Below are 20,808 nucleotides of genomic sequence, written 5' to 3'. Positions count from 1 at the left end.
CTTTGGAAATCGAGAAAAGAAGGATATCGTTTCTTTAGAATCAAAGAAAAATTAGCGGCAGTCAAAATCTCTCTTCGGGATTGGTCAAAGAAAAAATATGGAAATAATAACTTCAAATTACAGGTGAATAATGACAAAATAAAAGAACTAGAAATCAAACTAATACAACAACCTTACAACCCAATTTACAAAGATCACATTCAAAGAATTATTAAGCAACCAGAAAAACTTTTACTCTTTGGACAAAGCAGTACAAAGAAATTCTTCAAAAAAACAGTGGCTCACGCAAGGTGATAGAAATTCTAGTTTCTTTCACCAAAAAACGAAATCAATTATAGCAAGAAACACGATTTTTCGGCTTCAAAATGATGTTGGCCTATGGGAATCCGAACCAAGAACTGTCTCAGATATGCTTGTAACTTCTTTCAAACAACGATTTAAATCACCCTATCCCCCATATAGGTCAAGACCTCTCCTTTCTTCCTTCTTTTGTTTCCGTTTATGAACAACAAATTAAATCTGGTTCTCCCCTTCTCAGATGAGGAGATCAAAAATGCATTCTTTGATATGAATCCTGATAAATCACCAGGTTAGATGGTTTTGGCCCTAACTTCTTTCAAGCTTACTGGCCCATTGTCGGGAAAGAAGTTACTTCTGAAATACAAGGTTTTTTCTATCACGGAAAAATCCCGAGATTTCTCAATCATACAATCATAGCTCTTATATACAAGAATGATAACCCGGAAAATCCTAATCATTTTAAACCCATCAGTCTGTGCAACACTATTTACAAGGCTATTGCTAAACTACTTGTGTCTAGGCTAAGTCCGGTTCTTCAAAACCATATAAGCCCGTTTCAAAATGCTTTCACCCCAGAAAGATCTATTCATGATAATCTACTTATTGCTCAAGAAGTTCTTAATACTTTCCGAAAATTCAAATCCAAAATAGGTTGGTGTGCACTCAAACTTGATATGGAAAAAGCCTATGATAGAGTTGAATGGTATAATAGGTTTGAATGGGACTTTCTCTGGGCAACCTTAGAGGCTTTCGGTTTTCCCCCTCAATGGATTCAATGAGTTAAAGCATGCGTCACAACGGTATCCTATTCTTTGAAAATTAATGGTGCTACTATAGAACATTTCTCCCCTTCACGGGGGATACGTCAGGGAGACCCTCTCTCACTATATCTTTTCATTTTGTGTATGGAGGTTTTCATTTTTATGCTTAACTTAAAAACCAAGAATCCGAAAAATGTGGTGGGAATCAAAGTTGCCCCTGGCACACCAAAAATTCCTTGCCTCCTTTTTGCAGATGATAGTCTTCTCTTCTGCAAAGCCACAAACCCTACATGCCAAACCCTAAGGAATACTATTAATGATTTATGTACGCTTTCTGGGCAACTTGTTAATTTTCACAAGTCAGCTATTGTTTTCTCAAAACTTGTGTCCAATCATAAGAAGGATAATTTAGCAAATATTTTCTCTATGACAAATTCCATGTAACTAGGGAGCCAGGGAGGTATCTTGGAATCTATTTCTCAGCATACAAACCTACGAGACGAGATTTTGCTAATATTCTGCAGAAAAATGAAAGTAGCATTAACGCCTGGCATGCTAATTATCTCTCGAAAGCAGGGAGAGCTATTATAGTCTAGAGTAATCTTGAAGCTCTCCAAGCTTATGTATGCTCCACTTTTTAATTGCCTCAAAAGACTTGTCAGCAACTAGATTCGGCCCATAGAAACTTCTTCTGGAAACAAACTTTCCAGTCAAACTCTACTCCTCTTATTTCTTGGGCCACTATTTGTAAACCTAAATCTTAGGGTGGTTTAGGGCTACGGAGAACAAGGCCTCTAAATAGGGATTTTCTAGCTAAACTAGGTTGGGAAAATTCTCCAAAGTAACAACAGTCTTTGGGTTTCAATTATTAGAAAGAAATATCTTTCAAACGCTTCCTTTTTCGATTATAAACCAAATCAACAACATTCTTAATTTTGGAACGGTATCTCAAAGGAACGAGATATTCTTAGGAAGGGAATCTGATGGAGGGAATGGAAATTCTATCAACTTCTGGCTTGATAACTGGGCGATTCAAACTTACCTCTTGTGTTTTTTTAACAAAACCATTAATAATGTTGATACGAACCTTGTTGTTTCTGATTTTATCCTTCAAACCAAAGAGTGGGATACTCCCAAAATCCTCATTGTTATACGCCAAAAGTTGGTTCAAAAAATTCAGGGAATTCCAATCCTTATCCTCGACATAAGTGATACCCCAATATGAGGACCCACAACGTCAGGGGATTTCTCGGTTAAATCAGCAACCTGGTTAGCCCATGATATCCCGGACAGTCATCCCCAATGGGAGTATCGCTGGATTTGGAAGCTTGATCTCCAACCAAAAATTCAGATTTTCCTATGAAAAATCTTCCATAAAAGTATCCCTACTAGAGATACTCTTTTCAAAAGAAATATTTTGCCTTTCAATGTGTCCTCTTTGTGTCACTTACATTGAAAACATTAATCACCTCTTTATTCAGTGTCCTACTGCGAAACAAGTCTGGACACTTGACCATACTAAAACGTGGTTAGATTTTTCTAACCCTTACTATGACTTCTTTGATACTATTGGCTTTCTAGAAAGCTATCAAACAACTCTTTATAAGTTTCTATTCATCATTTGGGCTCTTTGGAAAGAGAGAAATGATTGCATTTTCAGCAATGGTATTTTTAATGCTTTTCGAGTATTCTTTAAAGCCAGTATATCCTTCAAAGAATGGCAGTTCTTAACTAATATTGACCTGCATCAACTTAAGGGAACCCCTCTCACTTCACACACTAACACAAATATTACTCACAATAGGGTGCTTTCAAACTCAATTTTGACGGCTCTTGCAAAACTTCAATAGCAGCAACTGGTTTAATTATTCGCGACAACTACGACACCCCTATCAGTATTCATACTTACAATCTAGGCATTACGCAAGCCTTCATGGCAGAACCTTGTGCTTTTCACAAAGGACTTCAAGAAGCGAAAAAGCTCAACATCAAGCATCTTTACATTGAAAGAGACAACCGGATGGTTATCAATGCAGTAAAAGGAACTTGGAAAATCCCCTGAAAGCTCCATTTCATCATTCAAGATATTCAGGAAATTCTCTTTTTTTTCGACAATTGGGATATTAAGCACGTATACCGAGAAGCTAATCGAGCAGCAAATTGATAGAAAATGTTGGTCATTTAGTTAGCAACACTATGAGTACTAGTCCTCATTTACTTTCCATTTTAGATAGTGATTACTTAGGAGTATCCCTTGCGCAGAGGGGCTCGTAATGTATTATTCTTCTTACACGATGGATTCATCTTTTTCAAGAACACTTTTAAATTTCATGAAACAAATTTTAATTTCAAAACCATTATAGCGCTAAACCAATACTTCATTTGGTTGTTAAATTTTACCATAGATGACTTTACGCTTTCCAACATGTACTTTGACTCTTAATATCTCGAATTGTATATAAGTAAAAATTATAATAAAAAAAATTGATATTTAGGGAATATATATCGACATGAATCTAACAAGATCCCACATGACTATAATTTTTTTTAGTTATGAATCACAAAAGATAATCAAAGATCTAGTTTGAATAGTCTAAAACACAAGATGGTGCGACATTTATAGAATAGAGGAAGTATATACATAGGTCCTCCGACCATTCAACTGAAAGAGCTTTCATGAAAATGCTCCGCGCAACTATACTTGTATGTTGTTGTTTCAAATGTGATACAACTAGTCTCATCTCACATGTAGATTCTCTCTGTCGCTCCCTCTAACTCAACCCTTCTTTTTATTTGCAATTTGAAAATGCATGTCACAAACATAAAATATTAGAGAACAGAAGTAGAATATGTCTCCTACGAGACCGCCGTAAGCATAAGACCAATAATGGCATCATCACAAAATTAATACACACACACACACACACACACACACACACACACATATATATATATATATATATATATATATATATATATATATATATAAGTTGGCGGAGTTGGTGGGGAACTCACCTTGTGCCTTGGAGATCACAAGGTCGATCCTCATGCGTAAGTGGGATGACTAAACCTTGTGATATTTGTTGGTTCAAGTGGCGAGGCTATATGGTTGCCTGGGTAGGCCATGCCCCCCCCCCCTAAGATTCTAAAAATATATAGTAAAAGTTGCACTTATGAATAACTTCCCCTCCCTTGGTTGAGTTGGTATTTGGTATTTGATGCCAAAATGCTAGTTGCATGTTTGAATCTCAATGGCTAGCATTTCTTGTTTTTTATTTTTTATTTGTAATATTTGATAAATCTATCATTCCTTGTTTACGAAATCCATTATGAACTTATATTCCTTTCTCAAACTTTTTTTATTTTTTTCATTACATTTTTTTAGTGCTTTAGATTTTTCATGAAGTATTATTCCCCTAAGATGAATGTGGTGGAGATGCGCATGTTATGTTGGATGTTTGGGCATACAAGAAATGATCGTTTAAGGAATGAGATTATTAGAAAGAAAGTAGGGGTTGCACCAATTGAGTTTAAGATGATGAAAAATCGTTTAAGATGGTTTGTACATGTAAGCAGAAGATCAAGTGATGCCCCGGTTAGGAGGATAGAAGGGTGGCAAAGTGATAGAATTGCAAGGGGTAGGGGAAGACTTAAGAAAACTTGGAGGAAGGTGATTGAGCACGATATGAGCTTTATTGGGATTGAGGAAAATATGACGTTGGATAGGATAGAGTGGAGGAAGAGAATATACAACTTTCATGTTTCTGTTTGTTTCTATTTTTTTTTCTTTTTTAAATTCTTTAAAATTATTTTTAATTTTAATGCTATTTTGAAATTACTCCCTCCGTCTCCTTTTGTTCTTTACGTTTTCCTTTTTAGGTATTTCAAAATGTTCTTTACATTTCCTTTTATATTATCACATAAATGACTTAGTATTCTATCAAAATTTGTGTCCAATTATTATTTTAACCAATTAAATTCATTGAGCCATTTAATCACTCACACTTTTTCTTTGGGACATTAAATTTTTCTCATTTCCCAATATCAAAATTTTGATAAAAGTGAAAATAGTATAAATAAACGTAATTTATCTTATTTAAAAAAAAATTGAGGAACCTCGATGCAAATTAATTAATCGTTAAAACGCGTGAAAAATACCAAACGTAAAAAACAAAAAGAGACAGATGGAGTACTTATTTTACTTATTCATTTATTTTAAACTTTACTTATTTTGTATTATCTCCTACAATATTTCTTCTATAATATATATATGTTTTTCTCTTATCTTACTTTCATTAATTCCACTTTCTCTTCCTTGCTTTTTTCTTTTTACTTCCTGCTCCTTTCTGTTTTGATTGGTGACAATGACGATCTCCTACGACGATTCATGTTAGCCGACCCCAAATCATTTTGGGACTAAGGCTTTGTTGTTTCATGTTTCATGTTTCTGTTTCATTATTCAATGGGAATAGAGAATAAGTATGTTACCTAGCTACTTTAAACATAACGATACTTAGAAAGTGTTACTTAAAACTTATTTTTTAAGGTGCCCAAGTATTTTAGTGTTCGTATCTTCAAATATTAAGAATTTTCGATTAATTTATATTTTACTGTAATAAACAACAACAACAACAACAACAAAATAGTTGAATTGATTATTGAAATTGTAGTATCTTATTTTAGGGAATTAGACAAGACCCCTAAACAAAATTTCGGCCCCGTTATACAAAAGACCTGGCTTCACCCCTGGTTGGTTCCGTAGAGTCTCTTCTTTTTACCTAGTAAAAAAGTTCAGTAAAGTCCATTCTTATTACCTAGTAAAAAATAGAAAAAAAAACACTATTATACAATGATAAAGTGTAACTATATCAAATTTTATCATATTATAAATAGAGGCGTATGCCCATGGTATCAAGAGCATGTTAGATCTTGGAATCGATTTACAAAACTTTCCCCTGCCGGTGGGTTAAAAACTTAAACTCACCGGCGACTATATCTAAAATAATAGATTTTTTTTCCTGATTATTATACTTCCGCTGTGATTTTTACGTTTCTTCTATTTTATTCTCTTGATAATTTATCGTTCTCCATGTGTCGTAAGATATGGACGGTTCTCCATATGTCGTAAGATATGGACGGTTTTTCATGTGTCGTAAGACATGGACGGTTCTCCTTCTGCCGTGAGAGAGGTTTTTCATATTGGCAATTTTTTTCCCTTGTAAGAAACGACAGGACTCCTTGACACGACAAGACAGGCATATAACATTTTTTCTCTTGCACGAAACGACCGGACTCCTTGAAACGACAGTAACGACAGGACTCCTTGACACGACAAGACAGGCATATAACAATTTTTCTCTTGTACGAAACGACCGGACTCCTTGAAACGACAGTAACGACAGGACTCCTTGATACGACAAGACAGGCATATGACATTTTTTTTCTTGTACGAAACTACTCCTTGACACGACAGGACAAACATATGGCATATTTTTTTTATTTCTCCAATCGCAACGTTCGTGAAACTGCCGTTCCGATTGCGGGAGGGTATTGAGGATAACTGTATCCTATATGATAGAATATCGAATATAGTAGAGTTATGTTATAACTAGGCTATATGATATAAGATAGAAATCTATATGAATTAGGAAACCTATAACGAGTAGGAGATCTAGTTTGTATTATAAATAGAGGCGTATGCCCACGTATAACACAACACACAATATTATATTTTCCCCATCATATATTTTATCAATAATATATTTTATCAAACTATTTGATTTGAATGTGTAAGTATTTGATTAATTATAATTATTGAGCATAACTATTTGATTAATTAAAAAATATGACTATTTATTGGTAAGAGGTTGATCATATTCATTAATACCGTTTTATATAGTTTTTTATACGCAAAATATGAAATACATTATCACTTACACTAAAAAGAACAGAGGTAACGTAGTAAAAGTACGAGAACCCTTCGTCTCAAAGATATTGATCACCTTTTTATATTTAGGTTTGTCCTATATTTTCATTAATTAATAAATGTATAGTTGGGCATCCAAATTTCTCCATTTCTACGATAATAACATGGTCATATTGATTGTTAAATGGTCTATTTATGTCTTAATATTGTTGTTCTTGATATTTGTGGAAAGTCAACGTATACAAAATCTTTGAAACGGAGTAATATTAATAAAGAAATAAGCATTAAGTAATAAGCTAATATGTATATGTGTGTGTTAAGGGGACCTAGTTGGTTTGTTGTTTTTATAGCTGTAAAGAAAAAAAAAACGTATATATCACATGATTAGAGCCATATTAGTAGCCCTAGTACAAGCTTCAAGAGTTTTAATACTTGTCACTATTTTGCTTAAAATCTACTGTATGTACTTTTTTCTGTCTGGAAATCGTAGACAATTTAATTTCAAAGACTCAATTATCAAAATATCAACAGTCGCAGTTCTATAATACATAGTTTATAGGGTTAAAAACTGAACTGAAACATCACTTTAGAATGGAATGAGTATAACCATATAAAATCAGTTATATATGCATGCTATGGTGAAAATACTTACAAGTGAGTCTTGCTATATTCAGTGGCGGTTCTTCTTTATGGCAAGGGTCTGTGCAATTTCTCGGTTGAAAAATTATATAGTGTATTTTAGTTTTGTGCCGCCCTAAAATCTAAATATAATTGTATAAAATTACATACTCACTCCGTTCTTAAATATAAGTCATTTTATTACTTTTTCAATCGTTTCAACTCAATATTTAAACATAATATCTTCAAATTTGTATGTTAAAAATTATAAAATTTTGATGTTGTGAAACTACACACTAAGATGAATAAAACAAGATCTCACATGAATATATGTTGACATACCTATTGGAAATATGTTAAAAGATTTTCTTCAATTGTGAATAGTGTCCAAATAAGACTAATATTGGAGAAATGATGGAGTACTATATTGTTTAACTTTTCTACTGGCCCCCTTCGTAAAACTGTACATGTTCAAAATCCACCACTTACTGCATTTGAAAAAAATCAAAAATTGTTTGGACAAAATAATGTGAAACAACCCGAATCTTATGGTTAATGAGTAGTAGTTTATGTTGTTAAAAAGAATTTCCTAATTAGGACATGAAATTTGAAAATAAATAATAATAGTACGTACCATAACATAGTTCACATGAAGAAGTGAAGAAGATGCGACATAAACGGAAAACGGTATCTTGTAGATCTCAATAATAATACAGAGAGACATAGATTGATTAATACGCTTTAAATTAAAGTAATGAAGTTGTTAATTATGGAGTAATTAATTAGTGTTAGTTCCGTAGACCTATGCTGTTGATTTTGGTGGTCGATGCGTTGAAATATTAAAACAACGTCAACGTATATGTGACTTGCACGTGAGACAGGTAAAATATTTACACTTTAGGTCACCTATATTCACATTCAAATTGTTCTCCCTGAATTAGTAATTAGTTATGGGAAGGTTCCATTTGCCAACTAGATAATTAGTAGGTACTACAGTTTACGAGCTGAAATATTTCTCATTTCTTTATTTGAACATGAAATATTTCTCATTTTACCCTCATTTGGGACCACAAAGCAAAAAGAAAATGTACTTTATTCTTTTTTATAGGTACTATTTTCACTTCCCTATGTACTTTATTCCTTTTTACATGTACTACGTTCTACTTTTTCACACTACAAGAAATTGTACTATTAACGACGGTAAATCCCGTCACGAAAGGCCAATAATCGTTGATTAACGACGGGATTTCCTGTCGCGAACCCGTCATAAAAGGGAGCCGTCGTTAATAGAAAATCCCGTCATAAATTCGTCGTAAACCCGTCGTAAAAGACATTTGCGACGGTTATTCCCGTCATTGTTTGGTTGTTAGCCCCGTCGAAAAAGCCTTTTCCGACGGAATTTTTGACCCGTCGTAATTAGGTGGTCGTTAAAGATACAAATTCTTGTAGTGTGATCAACATCAATGTATTATTTATTTCAATTTCTCATACACTATATTCCACTTTTCTTAAAATCCGTGTTTTTAGTCAAACAGGACAATAATTTTGGGACGGAGGGAGTAGGTATCTATAGTATACGAGCTGGCATGTACCAAGTACAGTACAACTAAGAAACGTAAATCGAGCTAGTCTATCACGAGTTCAGGGTCGAAGTTTACCCGAGTCCGCTTGAGAAGGGTTCGATTGGATATGTTTCAATCAAAATCTTTGGCTTGAATCGAAAACCTATTCGCGATTTGTTGAAACTCACCCTTTAGGTTGAGTTTCTTGCTTAAAACTGATTAACAGTAAGCATTAAGAGAGAAGAAGATCAAAGAGATTTAGAGAGAATTTTATTTATTTCTGAATTCAATCGAATGAATGAAATGCAACAGCTGAGAGAACTATAAATACTACATGATTGGTGATGTGTTCCAACCAATGAGAGAGCCACAAACATACAGCTCAGCAACTACAATTGTCAGTGTAATATTATTACAAATGAGAGCACCTAACTGACTTCTAACAGAATCCCTAGAATGTAGGATAAGTAGTTAGAGTTGATGTCATGTTGCTGATGTCATAGCTTCTAGAAGATAGTTAGTCTTGTCAGCATGCTTGGTGGCTTCTTCTGTATTGAGCTGATGCATCTGAATACATTCGAAGTAATGAGATTGGTTGTTGATCTTGGACATTATACACCAACACCCCCCTTCAAACTTGGTGTGGGAAAGGTATGAACCATGCCAAGTTTGGAAGATAGAACCCTGTGTTGACAACCAAGAAGAATCTTGGTGAAAATGTCAGCTAACTGATGCTGAGTAGGAAGATAAATAAGTTGTAGAAGGCCTGCAAGAACTTTATCCCTAGTAAAGTGACAATCCACTTCAATGTGTTTTGTTCTTTCATGAAATATGGGATTCTTTGCAATATCAAGAGCAGATTGATTATCACAGTTCAACTGGACAGGATTCAAATTTGTAATGCCCAATTCTTCTAATAATCTAACAATCCATGAAACCTCACTGGCAGCTTGAGATATTGCCCTATATTCTGCTTCAGATGAGCTCCAGCTAATTGGTGAATTACCAAGAAGAAGAATGTAGCCTGTGACTGATCTTCTGGTGGAGGAACAAGCTGCCCAATCAGAGTCAGAGAAGGCTTGAAGAGTGAGCTGATCTGTTGCCTTTAGAAGGATCCCTTGTCCTGTTGTATGATTGACATATGTACGAGTGTGAGTGAGAGCTTGAACATGAGGATGCTTGGGAGAATGCATGAATTGACTGAGGGATTGTACAGCAAAAGCAAGATCAGGTCTTGTGTGTGTAAGGAAGTTAAGTTTACCAACATAACACCTATACAGATCAACATTAGGGCAATCCTCTCCTTCTGGTGTAAACTTTAGGTTTAGAGGAAAAGGAGTAACTGCAGGTTTAGAGATGTCAAGCTCACAGTCAGATAACATTTCCTTGGTGTATTTTCTTTGAGTAAGAATATAACCAGCAGAAGTGTGACTGATTTCAATTCCCATAAAGTAATTGAGCAAACCCAAATCTTTGATGCTAAAAGTTTAGTGAAGATGTGCCTTTAAGGAAGAAATTTCAGCTTCATCAGATCCTGTGACAATAATGTCATCCACATAAACTGCCACAATATTGATTTGAGAAGAGTGACGTTTAATGAATAGGGAGTAATCATTCTTGGATTGTTTGTAACCTTGAGATTTTAACTCATCAAGCAGTCTAGCAAACCATTGTCTAGATCAAGCTTGTTTAAGGCCATAGAGTGACTTGGTGAGCTTACAAACATGACCTGCAGGAGCATGAAAACCTTCAGGAACCTTCATGTAAAGTTCTTCATCAAGATTTCCATGAAGAAAGGCATTGTTAATGTCTAATTGAAACAGTTTCCATCCTTTACTAGCAGCAAGAGAGATTAAACATCTCACAGTAGACATCTTTACCACTGGTGAGAAAGTTTCATGGTAATCAATACCATATTTTTGTGTAAAGCCTTTGGCAGCCAATCTGGCCTTGTACCTTTCAACAGAGCCATCTGCATTCTTCTTTATTCTGTATACCCATTTACAGCCAATGGCTTTCTTGCCCTTGGGTAAAAGAGAAAAATCCCAAGTATGATTGTTGTTTAAGGCAGTAATTTCCTTTTCCATAGAATCCATCCATTTATCATCAGTAGCAACTTCCCTATAGGAAGTAGGTTCAATGTGACTATAATGAGAAACAATCAAAACTCTATGTTCTTCAGGAAGAGTATAAGAGGCAACAAGATTAAACCAGTGTTTGACAGATTTAGAGAAAACAAAATCCTTAAGGTGTGATGGAGGTTTAGAAATTCTTGTGGACTTTCTGCAAGGTTGTTCAGGAGGGGAAAAAGATTCACTGATGTCAGTAGAAACAACAGGAGATCCTGGAGGAGAATTGGAATGTGTTTGCTCTTCTAAAACACTGTCAGAAGTATTGTTGTTGTCAGTAGGAGAGTTATGAGTGGTGTCAGGTTCAGAAATGTGAAATTGTTGGTTCTGTTGTGGTGATACTGAGAAAGAATCTGAAAAAGGAGTTACAAGTGGTAAGAAAAATTTGGTTGAGTAGTATGTGTTGGGAGTAGAAGAATAATGAAAAGGAAAGTGATGTTCATGAAAGAGGACATCTCTGGATTTAACAACTTTATTAGTTGATAGATTTAAAACCTTGTAAGCCTTTTGGGTGGAAGGATATCCAATGAAAGCACATGGAGTTGCTCTTGGGTCAAACTTTGACCTCTAAACTTTGGAAGTAGTGATGTAGCATAGGCAGCCAAAAAACCTCAAATGAGAAAGATTAGGTTTGGCTTTGAACAATTTTTCATAGGGAGTGGAAAAATTGATGCTCTTTAAAGGAATTCTGTTTATTAAGTAGGTTGCAGTGAGTACACATGCACTCCAATACTTATCAGGAAGTTTGGATTGGAAAGACAAAGCCCTAGCTGTCTCAAGGAGATGTTTGTGTTTTCTTTCCACAACACCATTTTGCTGAGGTGTGTGGCTGCAACTGGTCTGTCCCAAAATACCTTTAGCAAGAAACAACTCTTTCATTCCTCTCTCAGTGAGATCAGGAGCATTATCATGTCTTACTTGTTTCACGGTTAATCTAAATTGATTCTCAACATAAAGCAAAAATTGTGTCATAATCTGAACTGAGTCTGTTTTATTTCTCATAAGGTGTGTCCAAGTCATCCTAGTGTAATCATCAACAATTGTAAGGAACTAATTACATCTAGAAGAATCTAAAACAGAATATGGGCCCCATACATCAATATGTATTAGTTCAAATGGTGCAGTAGTCTTGATACAACTAGATGAAAAAGGAAATCTAGTCTGTTTGGCTAGTGGACAAATTTGACAAAATGATTCAGCTAAACAACCATGTACATCAACACCTTTGAGACCTTTTATTTTCCCAAAAGACATGTGTCCAAGTCTGAGATGCCACAACTTTGCTTCTTGTATTGCTGCTGTCTTGGTAGAAGAAAGAGCACACTTATTTGAAACTGGAATCTTATCTGGTGCCAGAAGATCTTCATTTAAGCTATATAAACCTTTCTCCAACTTACCAAGCAGAATATGCCTGTTCTTGGAAGGGTCCTGAATGTAGCATTCACCATTTGTAAAATGAATTGAACATTTAGTGTCACAACAGAGTTTAGAAATGGATATCAGATTAAACTAAAACTTTGGAACATGCAGAACATCTTTGAGAATAATACCTTGACTCAATTGTAATGATCCTTTGTGTTTTACTCTTAATTCAGTTCCATCAGGTATAGTACTAGTGTGCTGGCCATCATGTACAGGTTCAAATGCAGTAAAAAGAGATAAGTCTGAACACATGTGATCACTTGCACCACTTTCTAAGATCCACTTTCTTTTGAATTTAGACAAAAGAAAGAATGTACCTCTAGATTGAGAACTAGTTGCTAATCTAAGTGAGTGAGAGCCAGTATTCTCAACTTGATTAGCAACTTGCTGACTGTGTAGACATTTCATCAATTGAGAATATTGCTCTTCTGTAAAGGTAGCATGAATCATTCCTGCACCTGCTTCTTCTGGAGTTTCTTTAGAGGTGAACTCATCTAATTGAGCTGCTGCTGCTATTCTCTTTCCTCTGCTCTTGAAATCTTTTGGATAACCATGAATTTTCCAGCACTTATCACTTGTGTGGTTTCTCATCTTACAGTGATCACAAAACAGGTTGTTTCTAGTGTTGTTATTGTTAAAGTTCCTATACTGACTTCCAGATCCTGCACTTTGAGAGTTAGAACTAACATTATACTGATTCTTGTAAGGCTTATTGTCAAACCTTCTGGCATTGAATGTTGTGGATTCTGAGTGCACTTGAAATCTATGATTATGCACTTCCTTTTGTTGTTCTTCCTGTAGTAGAAGACCATAGGCTTTTGAAATTGTAGGCAAGGGATTCATCATTAAAATACTACTTTTAGGATGCTCATATTTCTGATTTAGTTTCATCAGAAACTAAATCAATCTTTGATTCTGCTGTGTTTTTAACAATTTCTGAGTGAGTGTACAACTACAACCAGTGCAAACACAGATAGGTAAAGGTTCCAATCCATCAAGCTGATCCCACAGAAGTTTGATCTTGGTAAAAAAACTAGCAACAGCTTCATCATCACCTTGTGTTAATTCACTTAGTTGCTGTTGAATAGAAAATAGTTGAGGTCCAGATTCTCTGCAATATCTTTCTTCCAATTCAAGCCAAATTGCTCTTGCTGTTTTAAGATATAGAACACTTCTTGCAATCGAAGGTTCAAGAGAAGCCAACATCCATGAAATGACCAAATCATTGCATCTGATCCACATTCTATAGTTTGCAGAATTTACTGCTGGTTGACTTAGGCTGCCATCTACAAAGCAAAGCTTGTTTCTAGCAGACAATGCTATCATCATTGATCTTTTCCAATCACTGAAACTTTTTCCTTCACCTTCAAACTCAATTCTCGCTGATTTAGTGGCATTCAAATTACTGTTACTAAGATAATAGGCAGAATTAGGATTCTGTGATGGATCTTGCTGTTCTGTAGGCATTTTGTCACTCAAAAATCACAGTTTCTTTGAAGATTTGATCAAAAATTTAACGAGAAGAAGAGGAAAAACGCAGGATCAATTGATCAACTGCTCTGATACCATGTTGAAACTCACCCTTTAGGTTGAGTTTCTTGCTTAAAACTGATTAATAATAAGCATTAAGAGAGAAGAAGATCAAAGAGATTTAGAGAGAATTTTATTTATTTCTGAATTCAATCGAATGAATGAAATGCAACAGCTGAGAGAACTATAAATACTACATGATTGGTGATGTGTTCCAACCAATGAGAGAGCCACAAACATACAACTCAACAACTACAATTGTCAGTGTAATATTATTACAAATGAGAGCAGCTAACTGACTTCTAACAGAATCCCTAGAATGTAGGATAAGTAGTTAGAGCTGATGTCATGCTGCTGATGTAATAGCTTCTAGAAGATAGTGAGTCTTGTCAGCATGCTTGGTGGCTTCTTCTGTATTGAGCTGATGCATCTGAATACATTTGAAGTAATGAGATTGGCTGTTGATCTTGGACATTGTACACCAACACGATTCTTAACTTGTACGGAGTACCTAGTTTGCTTCGACATTCAACTCATTAATTCAATTCCATATACTTATCTCATTGAAAACTTGTTAGACATGATGACTAGAGAGTAGACTTGTGAAAGTAAAACCATAGGACCTGTTTGAAATATATTTATTGCTCTTATAAGACACTATTACAACTTACCTGAACTAATTACTAGACTTGAAACTTAATTTTTTTAAGGATGAAGAGAACACACTCTAAAAAGTACATTATCTGATCACACCGATGATGGGTAAAGTAGATAATTGTAATTTACAACCGAGTTGTAGTATATACGCCTATGTAGATTAGTTATTATAAGTTGGATGAGGACAAGAAACAAATACTCCCTCAGGATTTTTTTTTTCCTGTTATTTACATTTGTTCTTTTATATTATCACTTAAATGTTTTAATATTCTATCATAATTTGTGTCACGTGATTATTTTAAACAATTAAATTTATTGGGCGATTTAATCTCTCATACTTTTCTATTGGGACATTAAATTTTCTCATTTTTCCAATATTAGAATTTTAATAAAAGTGAAAACATTATAAATAAACGTAATTAATAGAGGAATCTTAATGTACATTAATAAGTGAAAACATTATATTAAAAAAAATAGAGGAATCTTAATATACATTAATAAGTCGTTAATAAACGTGCAAAAGTCAAACTTAAAAAACAAAAAGAAAGGGAGGGAGTAGTTGCTTGCTTCCAGGCCAAAGGAATTAAAATGATGTCACCAATTCAATGAAATTAAATAGCACGTATGAAATGAAATGGTACCATGTATTTAGACAAAGAAATGTCGTGCGTCAATCATCAAGGACCCATGAAGAAAGGGAAGGTCGGCCATTCTTGCCTGTAATAATATTTCACTATTTTCTTTATTTTTGGTACTGTAAATTAAATCCCATTGCTTTGTTTATCTTTCAAATAATAAATGATTTCACGTTCTTGCTGTCCAAAAAATTTTAAAAAACAAAAGAGATAACTTTTATTTCAGGTTGTACTTTCCATCAATTATGTATTTGTTAATAATCATGAATTTTGATGTACTTGTTTTGTTTTATTTTTATAATTGAGGAAATAAAGCTATGTGAGGACGAAATAAGGAACATACAATCACACGAGTGATCGATGCATGTGTTAATGTACGCACCAAACATTATTGTAGAACTATCCGTGAAGTCCTGACCTAGTGGTTAAGACCGAGTATTTATGTATACTAGGTCTCATGTTTATTCGTACCCAAAAAAATGAAATTATTGCAATCCTAATATTATCGTTGTGGCTATATTCACCAACCTTATGAGTCGAACTCCCTCTGTTTTCTTGAGTACATTCTATTCACTTGCCCAATTGTGTTTTGGTAAAGTTCAAATAAATTGATTTTTTGAGAAAATAAGTATTTTGCGACATGATCATGATGGGGTAGTCAATTACGACGGCCCCCTTTCAATTCACTACTGGGTTGACGAGTAATCCCGTCATAATTAGTCTTTTGTGACGGATCAACGAGATTTTCCCTCCATAATTAAGGGGGTGTTTGGTTCGCGGATTTTAGTTATATGAGGTATGGTTTTAGAATGGTCTAAACCATACCATGTGTTTGGTTGAAAATTTTAAGAGATGTAAACCCATACCTCATACCCCAAGGTATTGGGTTTAGAAACCTAGGGGGAGGTGGATATGGCTCATACTTTTACCCTAGGTATGAAACAAAAGGAAAAAACGCATTCTCAAGTCGAACCAATTAAACACATGGTATTAAGAATCAAGTTCCAGACTCATACCAACTTCACATCATTCCTGATTCCAACGCCATACCAGTTTGCGAACCAAACACCCCTAAATAGAACTTTTGCTTGTAGTGTACATAATGATACGAATTAGTCTAACAAGATCTCACATGATAATATTTATTCTTATACATACACTCTTGCAATCAAATTTGATCCATTCCAATTAATTTTTTTTTTTGGACATAGGCTTAATTTTGCATAAATAAAAAGGTTCACAAATTACAACGAGTTACATAACACACTAAAAGCAAACTACATAACGTTAAGCAGATAGCAAGATCTTCACCGTTGGCCATCTGGTTGTTGACTTAACTTTGTTTACATCGCCATAGATCAAGTAGCATGCCAAAGCCTTTCATGTTGATTTTCTTGTAGAAGACTAGGAGATAGGGACCATAACCTGGAGATTCCTTTAAAAACCTGATACACTTTAAACCCAAGGAAAGAAGTAGAAGAGTAGTAATGTCATTGGACCGGTGGTGCAAAGAACTTGTGATTTGCTCACAAGCGGCAAGAGTCACTACAAGTGACTCGAAAGGCATGCTATGAGCCCCCTTAAAATGGGGAGCAGCGCTAAAATACAAGTTTTTGAAAGCGACAAACTCAATTGTCGCTAACCTAAAATGAGAATTAACTTTCATTAATCTCATAGACAACCTGACAACCAAGAACCAAGTAAACTCAAACCCCCTCCCACACCAATCTCCTTTCCTCAACTCAGCATCCAACACAGAACCTCCAACAATGCTAACACCACACAAGGACACTCGACTACCAGAAGAACACGAATGCCCAAACGAGGAAATGACATTAACTCACATCACCTCCACAAACTTAGTACCTAATCCCCACATTCCTATTTCAATCTTCCAAATTAGGACAACCCACATAGGACACCCTAAAACCAACCATGAGTTCGGAAACTAAACTTTATCCGAACCAACAACAACCTCATAGATCCATTCCAATTAGGTTCTATAAGATAAATCAAATTTAATCAGTCCGAATATAATTTCAAACAAGTTCATATTGACTCGGTGAAAAAAACGCAACAAAAAACATTTACAACTTGAGCATAGACTTTTTCTTTAACCTGAAATTCTCATCAGAAATCCAAATAAATTATGTTGTAGACTTTTTTTAAACAATTCCATATCGAGTAAGTATGATTTGTGACTGCAAAAATAAAATGTAAATTGATTGAGTCAGGTGATGATGTTCCAAACTCCAGATATTAGTTCATGCATCTGACTTTAAGTTAATTTCAGATATGATTACATGTATATTTTATTATTGGTCCAACAGGGAACAGCTCCGCCTGAACCTTAAATTAGATAAAGGAAAGGAGGGGCATATCTGACTGTCATCATATCAAGTTTAAGTGTTAAATACGGAGTATTTATAAAAGACTTAGAGCATGGGAGGGTATGCAGTTATGCACTGCACAACCATACGGAGTAGTTGTGGGATTACAACACAAGTTGGTACAGTGGGTGTAAACTCATCTTTTAACTCGGAGATTATAAAGCGTGAGACCCATCAGCCGTAAAATGTTTGATAATGACTTAAGTGTAGACTTGTGTAGCTAAGATGGATAACATAAGTTTCAGACACAAAGAAAAATAAATTAAAATCTATCTATCTATATATCACTACAACAAACATGATCAAAGAGGGCGAAAAATATCACCCTCGTAGCCTTTAAGAGCGACATAAAAATCACCCTTAACTCGCCCTGTTAGATTCATCCTATTAGCTTTTCAAGGCAACTCTTTAATTTCGCCCTCTTTGATCAAAATCAAAGAGGGCAAATACATTTCGCCTTCTTTGATTGAACTCAAGGAAATAGATACTAAAACAGATACAAAGAATGACACGTATTTCGTGGTGAAATACTTTCCCGCCAAAATATATTTTTTTTCTTTTTTTCCATATGTTCTTCTATTTTTTTCTTAAATTTCTTTAAATGAAATCCATAGAATGATTATGGAAGTTACCAACATAACATATAGTCAAATAAAAAGAATGAAATAAAACAACCATAGAATTAACTTGAAGACATGAGTTAAATGAATTGTAATCTTTGACTTCTTCATTTACCTAATAAATATAATTTTGGCAAAATAATGTTGACATCCAAATATATGACAATAATCAATTTCACCTTCACATATCAATACCTAGTATTTAAAAAGCATAATTATTACCATTTCACTAACACATAAGCAATACTATTTTGATGACACGTGTCTCACTTATTTATCTTTCTATTTACTTTTTGTTACGGAGTATAAAAAAATAATGGTCATTCATTATTCTACTTTATTGTTATTAGTTATTACTCCCTCCGTCCCAAATCAGTTGTTACACTTAACTTTGCACAAAATTTTAGGTGATAAGTGGTTGTTTGCTTATCAATTGTTATTTTATTGAAAAAGTAGATGTGATAGGAGTTAGTGGGGTATTTTTTTATTTGAATGAGAGAGGGTGTGGGGACAAAAAAAAATTAGTGGGAAGAGAGAGACAATATAATAAGTGTGGGGTCATTCCTAATTTAGAAGTGTAACAACTAATCTGTGACAGACGAAAAAGGAAAGTGTAACAACTAATCTGGGACGGAGGGAGTACATAGTATACTACTAATCCCCGTCTCTTTAATTTACTAGAATTGTACTGCATCCATCCCATATTTATAGTATTGTTTGACTAAAAACACGGGTTTTAAGAAAAGTGTAATATAGTACACGAAAATTTAGAATATAGTACATTGATAATTGATTTGTACGAGAAAGTGAAATATAATACATGGAAAAAGGAATATAGTACATGGAGAAGTTGTGATGGGTTTTCAGTGCATTTTTTTATTAATATAGTACATGGGAAAGTGGAAAACTTAATGGACAGAAATAGAAACATGATTATAATTTTGGGACGCTTAAAATAGAATCAGGACTACAAAAACGGGACGGAGGGATTACCCAAAATTAGGATGGATACTCAACTTGATTATGCCTAAACTACCGTCCCCTACTTCATCTTCCCCATTCTTCACCTTCCAATTAACTCTCCAAGCTTAATTATTTTCAATGTCAATTTAATTCAATCCTCAAATCTTCTCCCGTTCTCATGTAGCATTAATTCAAAATTTAACCTCACTAATAGACTTTTTGACTTTCGTTTTGAAACGGTAGGAGATTATAGGGTGCTTTAATTCAACATTTCTATTGTTTAATTTCATGCATACAATTCAAGCTGTAATACCACCTCCCCCCTTTGCCCTTTCTATCTCTCCCTAAGCATGTTGTTATTGATTTTTCTTAAGCACATTGGAAGTATGTTGTTTATTTTTCTTGCTTAATTAGTTGCAATTCATTTTCGCAGAGAAGGATAATCTTATAATGTATGGTTTCCATGCAAATGATTAAAGGTGGGTAAATCGTCATCGACATTTTGAGACTTTTAGGTGGGTTTAATTTGTATATTTTTGTTGTTAGGGGAACTTACAATTAGTTTTAGTTCTTCTATAAGAAAAGTTTTGTCAGTATAGTTCAATAGTTAGACTTTGTTAACATGAGTATAGTCGTAAACTATAACAGTTGCAAATTTGCTTGGTCTTTGTACAAATGATATGTTATTGGTGGTAATAAGTGATTTAAAGTAGATCTTTTTTTTCATGGAAGATGAACATGAGCAGAAAAATGTAATGATTAAAAAGACAAGACTTCATAGGTTAAAGTTTTAATTATTATCATTTGGTTTAAACACCTTCTAACACATACTTAAGAACAACATAATTTCTAAATTCCATTACCCGACCAACATATAACCAGAACGGGCCCAAAAACTAGTTTATATAGGTAAATGACAGGTACGAAAATTTTACAAGAATTATACATAAAAAGAAATGAAATAAAATTGATATATAATTAATAGAGAGATCCAAATAAATCTATAACTTTATTCTAAAACGAACACTAGAAATGACACATGTCATTTCCTGGTGCAAAATTATTTCACCAAAAATTTTCCTAAAAAAACTGCGTTAATTTTTTTTTCCTTTCATATAAAACTGCGTTAGAAACCACCTTTTAAAATAGATATTTTGCGAGAAATCACCTTTTAAAAAAAATCTTGCAAGAAGAAATTCGATTTACAAAATATTTTGCGAGAGACCACCTTTATCCAGATTTCTTTGATTTCCTCTTTTGTAAGGTAATTTGTTGGTTTGGAATTGCTTTCATTA

The 20,808-nt window shown here is 34.2% G+C and overlaps 1 protein-coding gene across 1 annotated transcript; it reads right to left on the bottom strand.

Moving 5' to 3' along the window:
- Positions 1 to 13,615: 13,615 nt before the first annotated feature.
- On the bottom strand, positions 13,616 to 14,185 carry LOC110791794 (uncharacterized). Its single transcript, XM_021996556.1, has one exon. It carries the CDS (start codon positions 14,183 to 14,185, stop codon positions 13,616 to 13,618), a length of 570 nt encoding a protein of 189 aa, XP_021852248.1.
- Positions 14,186 to 20,808: the final 6,623 nt, after the last annotated feature.

The sequence above is a fragment of the Spinacia oleracea genome, chromosome 2 (assembly GCF_020520425.1).
Source record: "Spinacia oleracea cultivar Varoflay chromosome 2, BTI_SOV_V1, whole genome shotgun sequence".
Classification (NCBI taxonomy): Eukaryota; Viridiplantae; Streptophyta; class Magnoliopsida; order Caryophyllales; family Amaranthaceae; genus Spinacia; species Spinacia oleracea.
Note: the sequence above shows the minus strand (reverse complement) of the source record. Positions and strands in the feature narration are given on the sequence as shown.

Excerpts from the sequence above, each read along its gene's own strand:
- LOC110791794 (XM_021996556.1), bottom strand. The coding sequence starts at position 14,185 with ATGCCTACAGAACAGCAAGATCCATCACAGAATCCTAATTCTGCCTAT.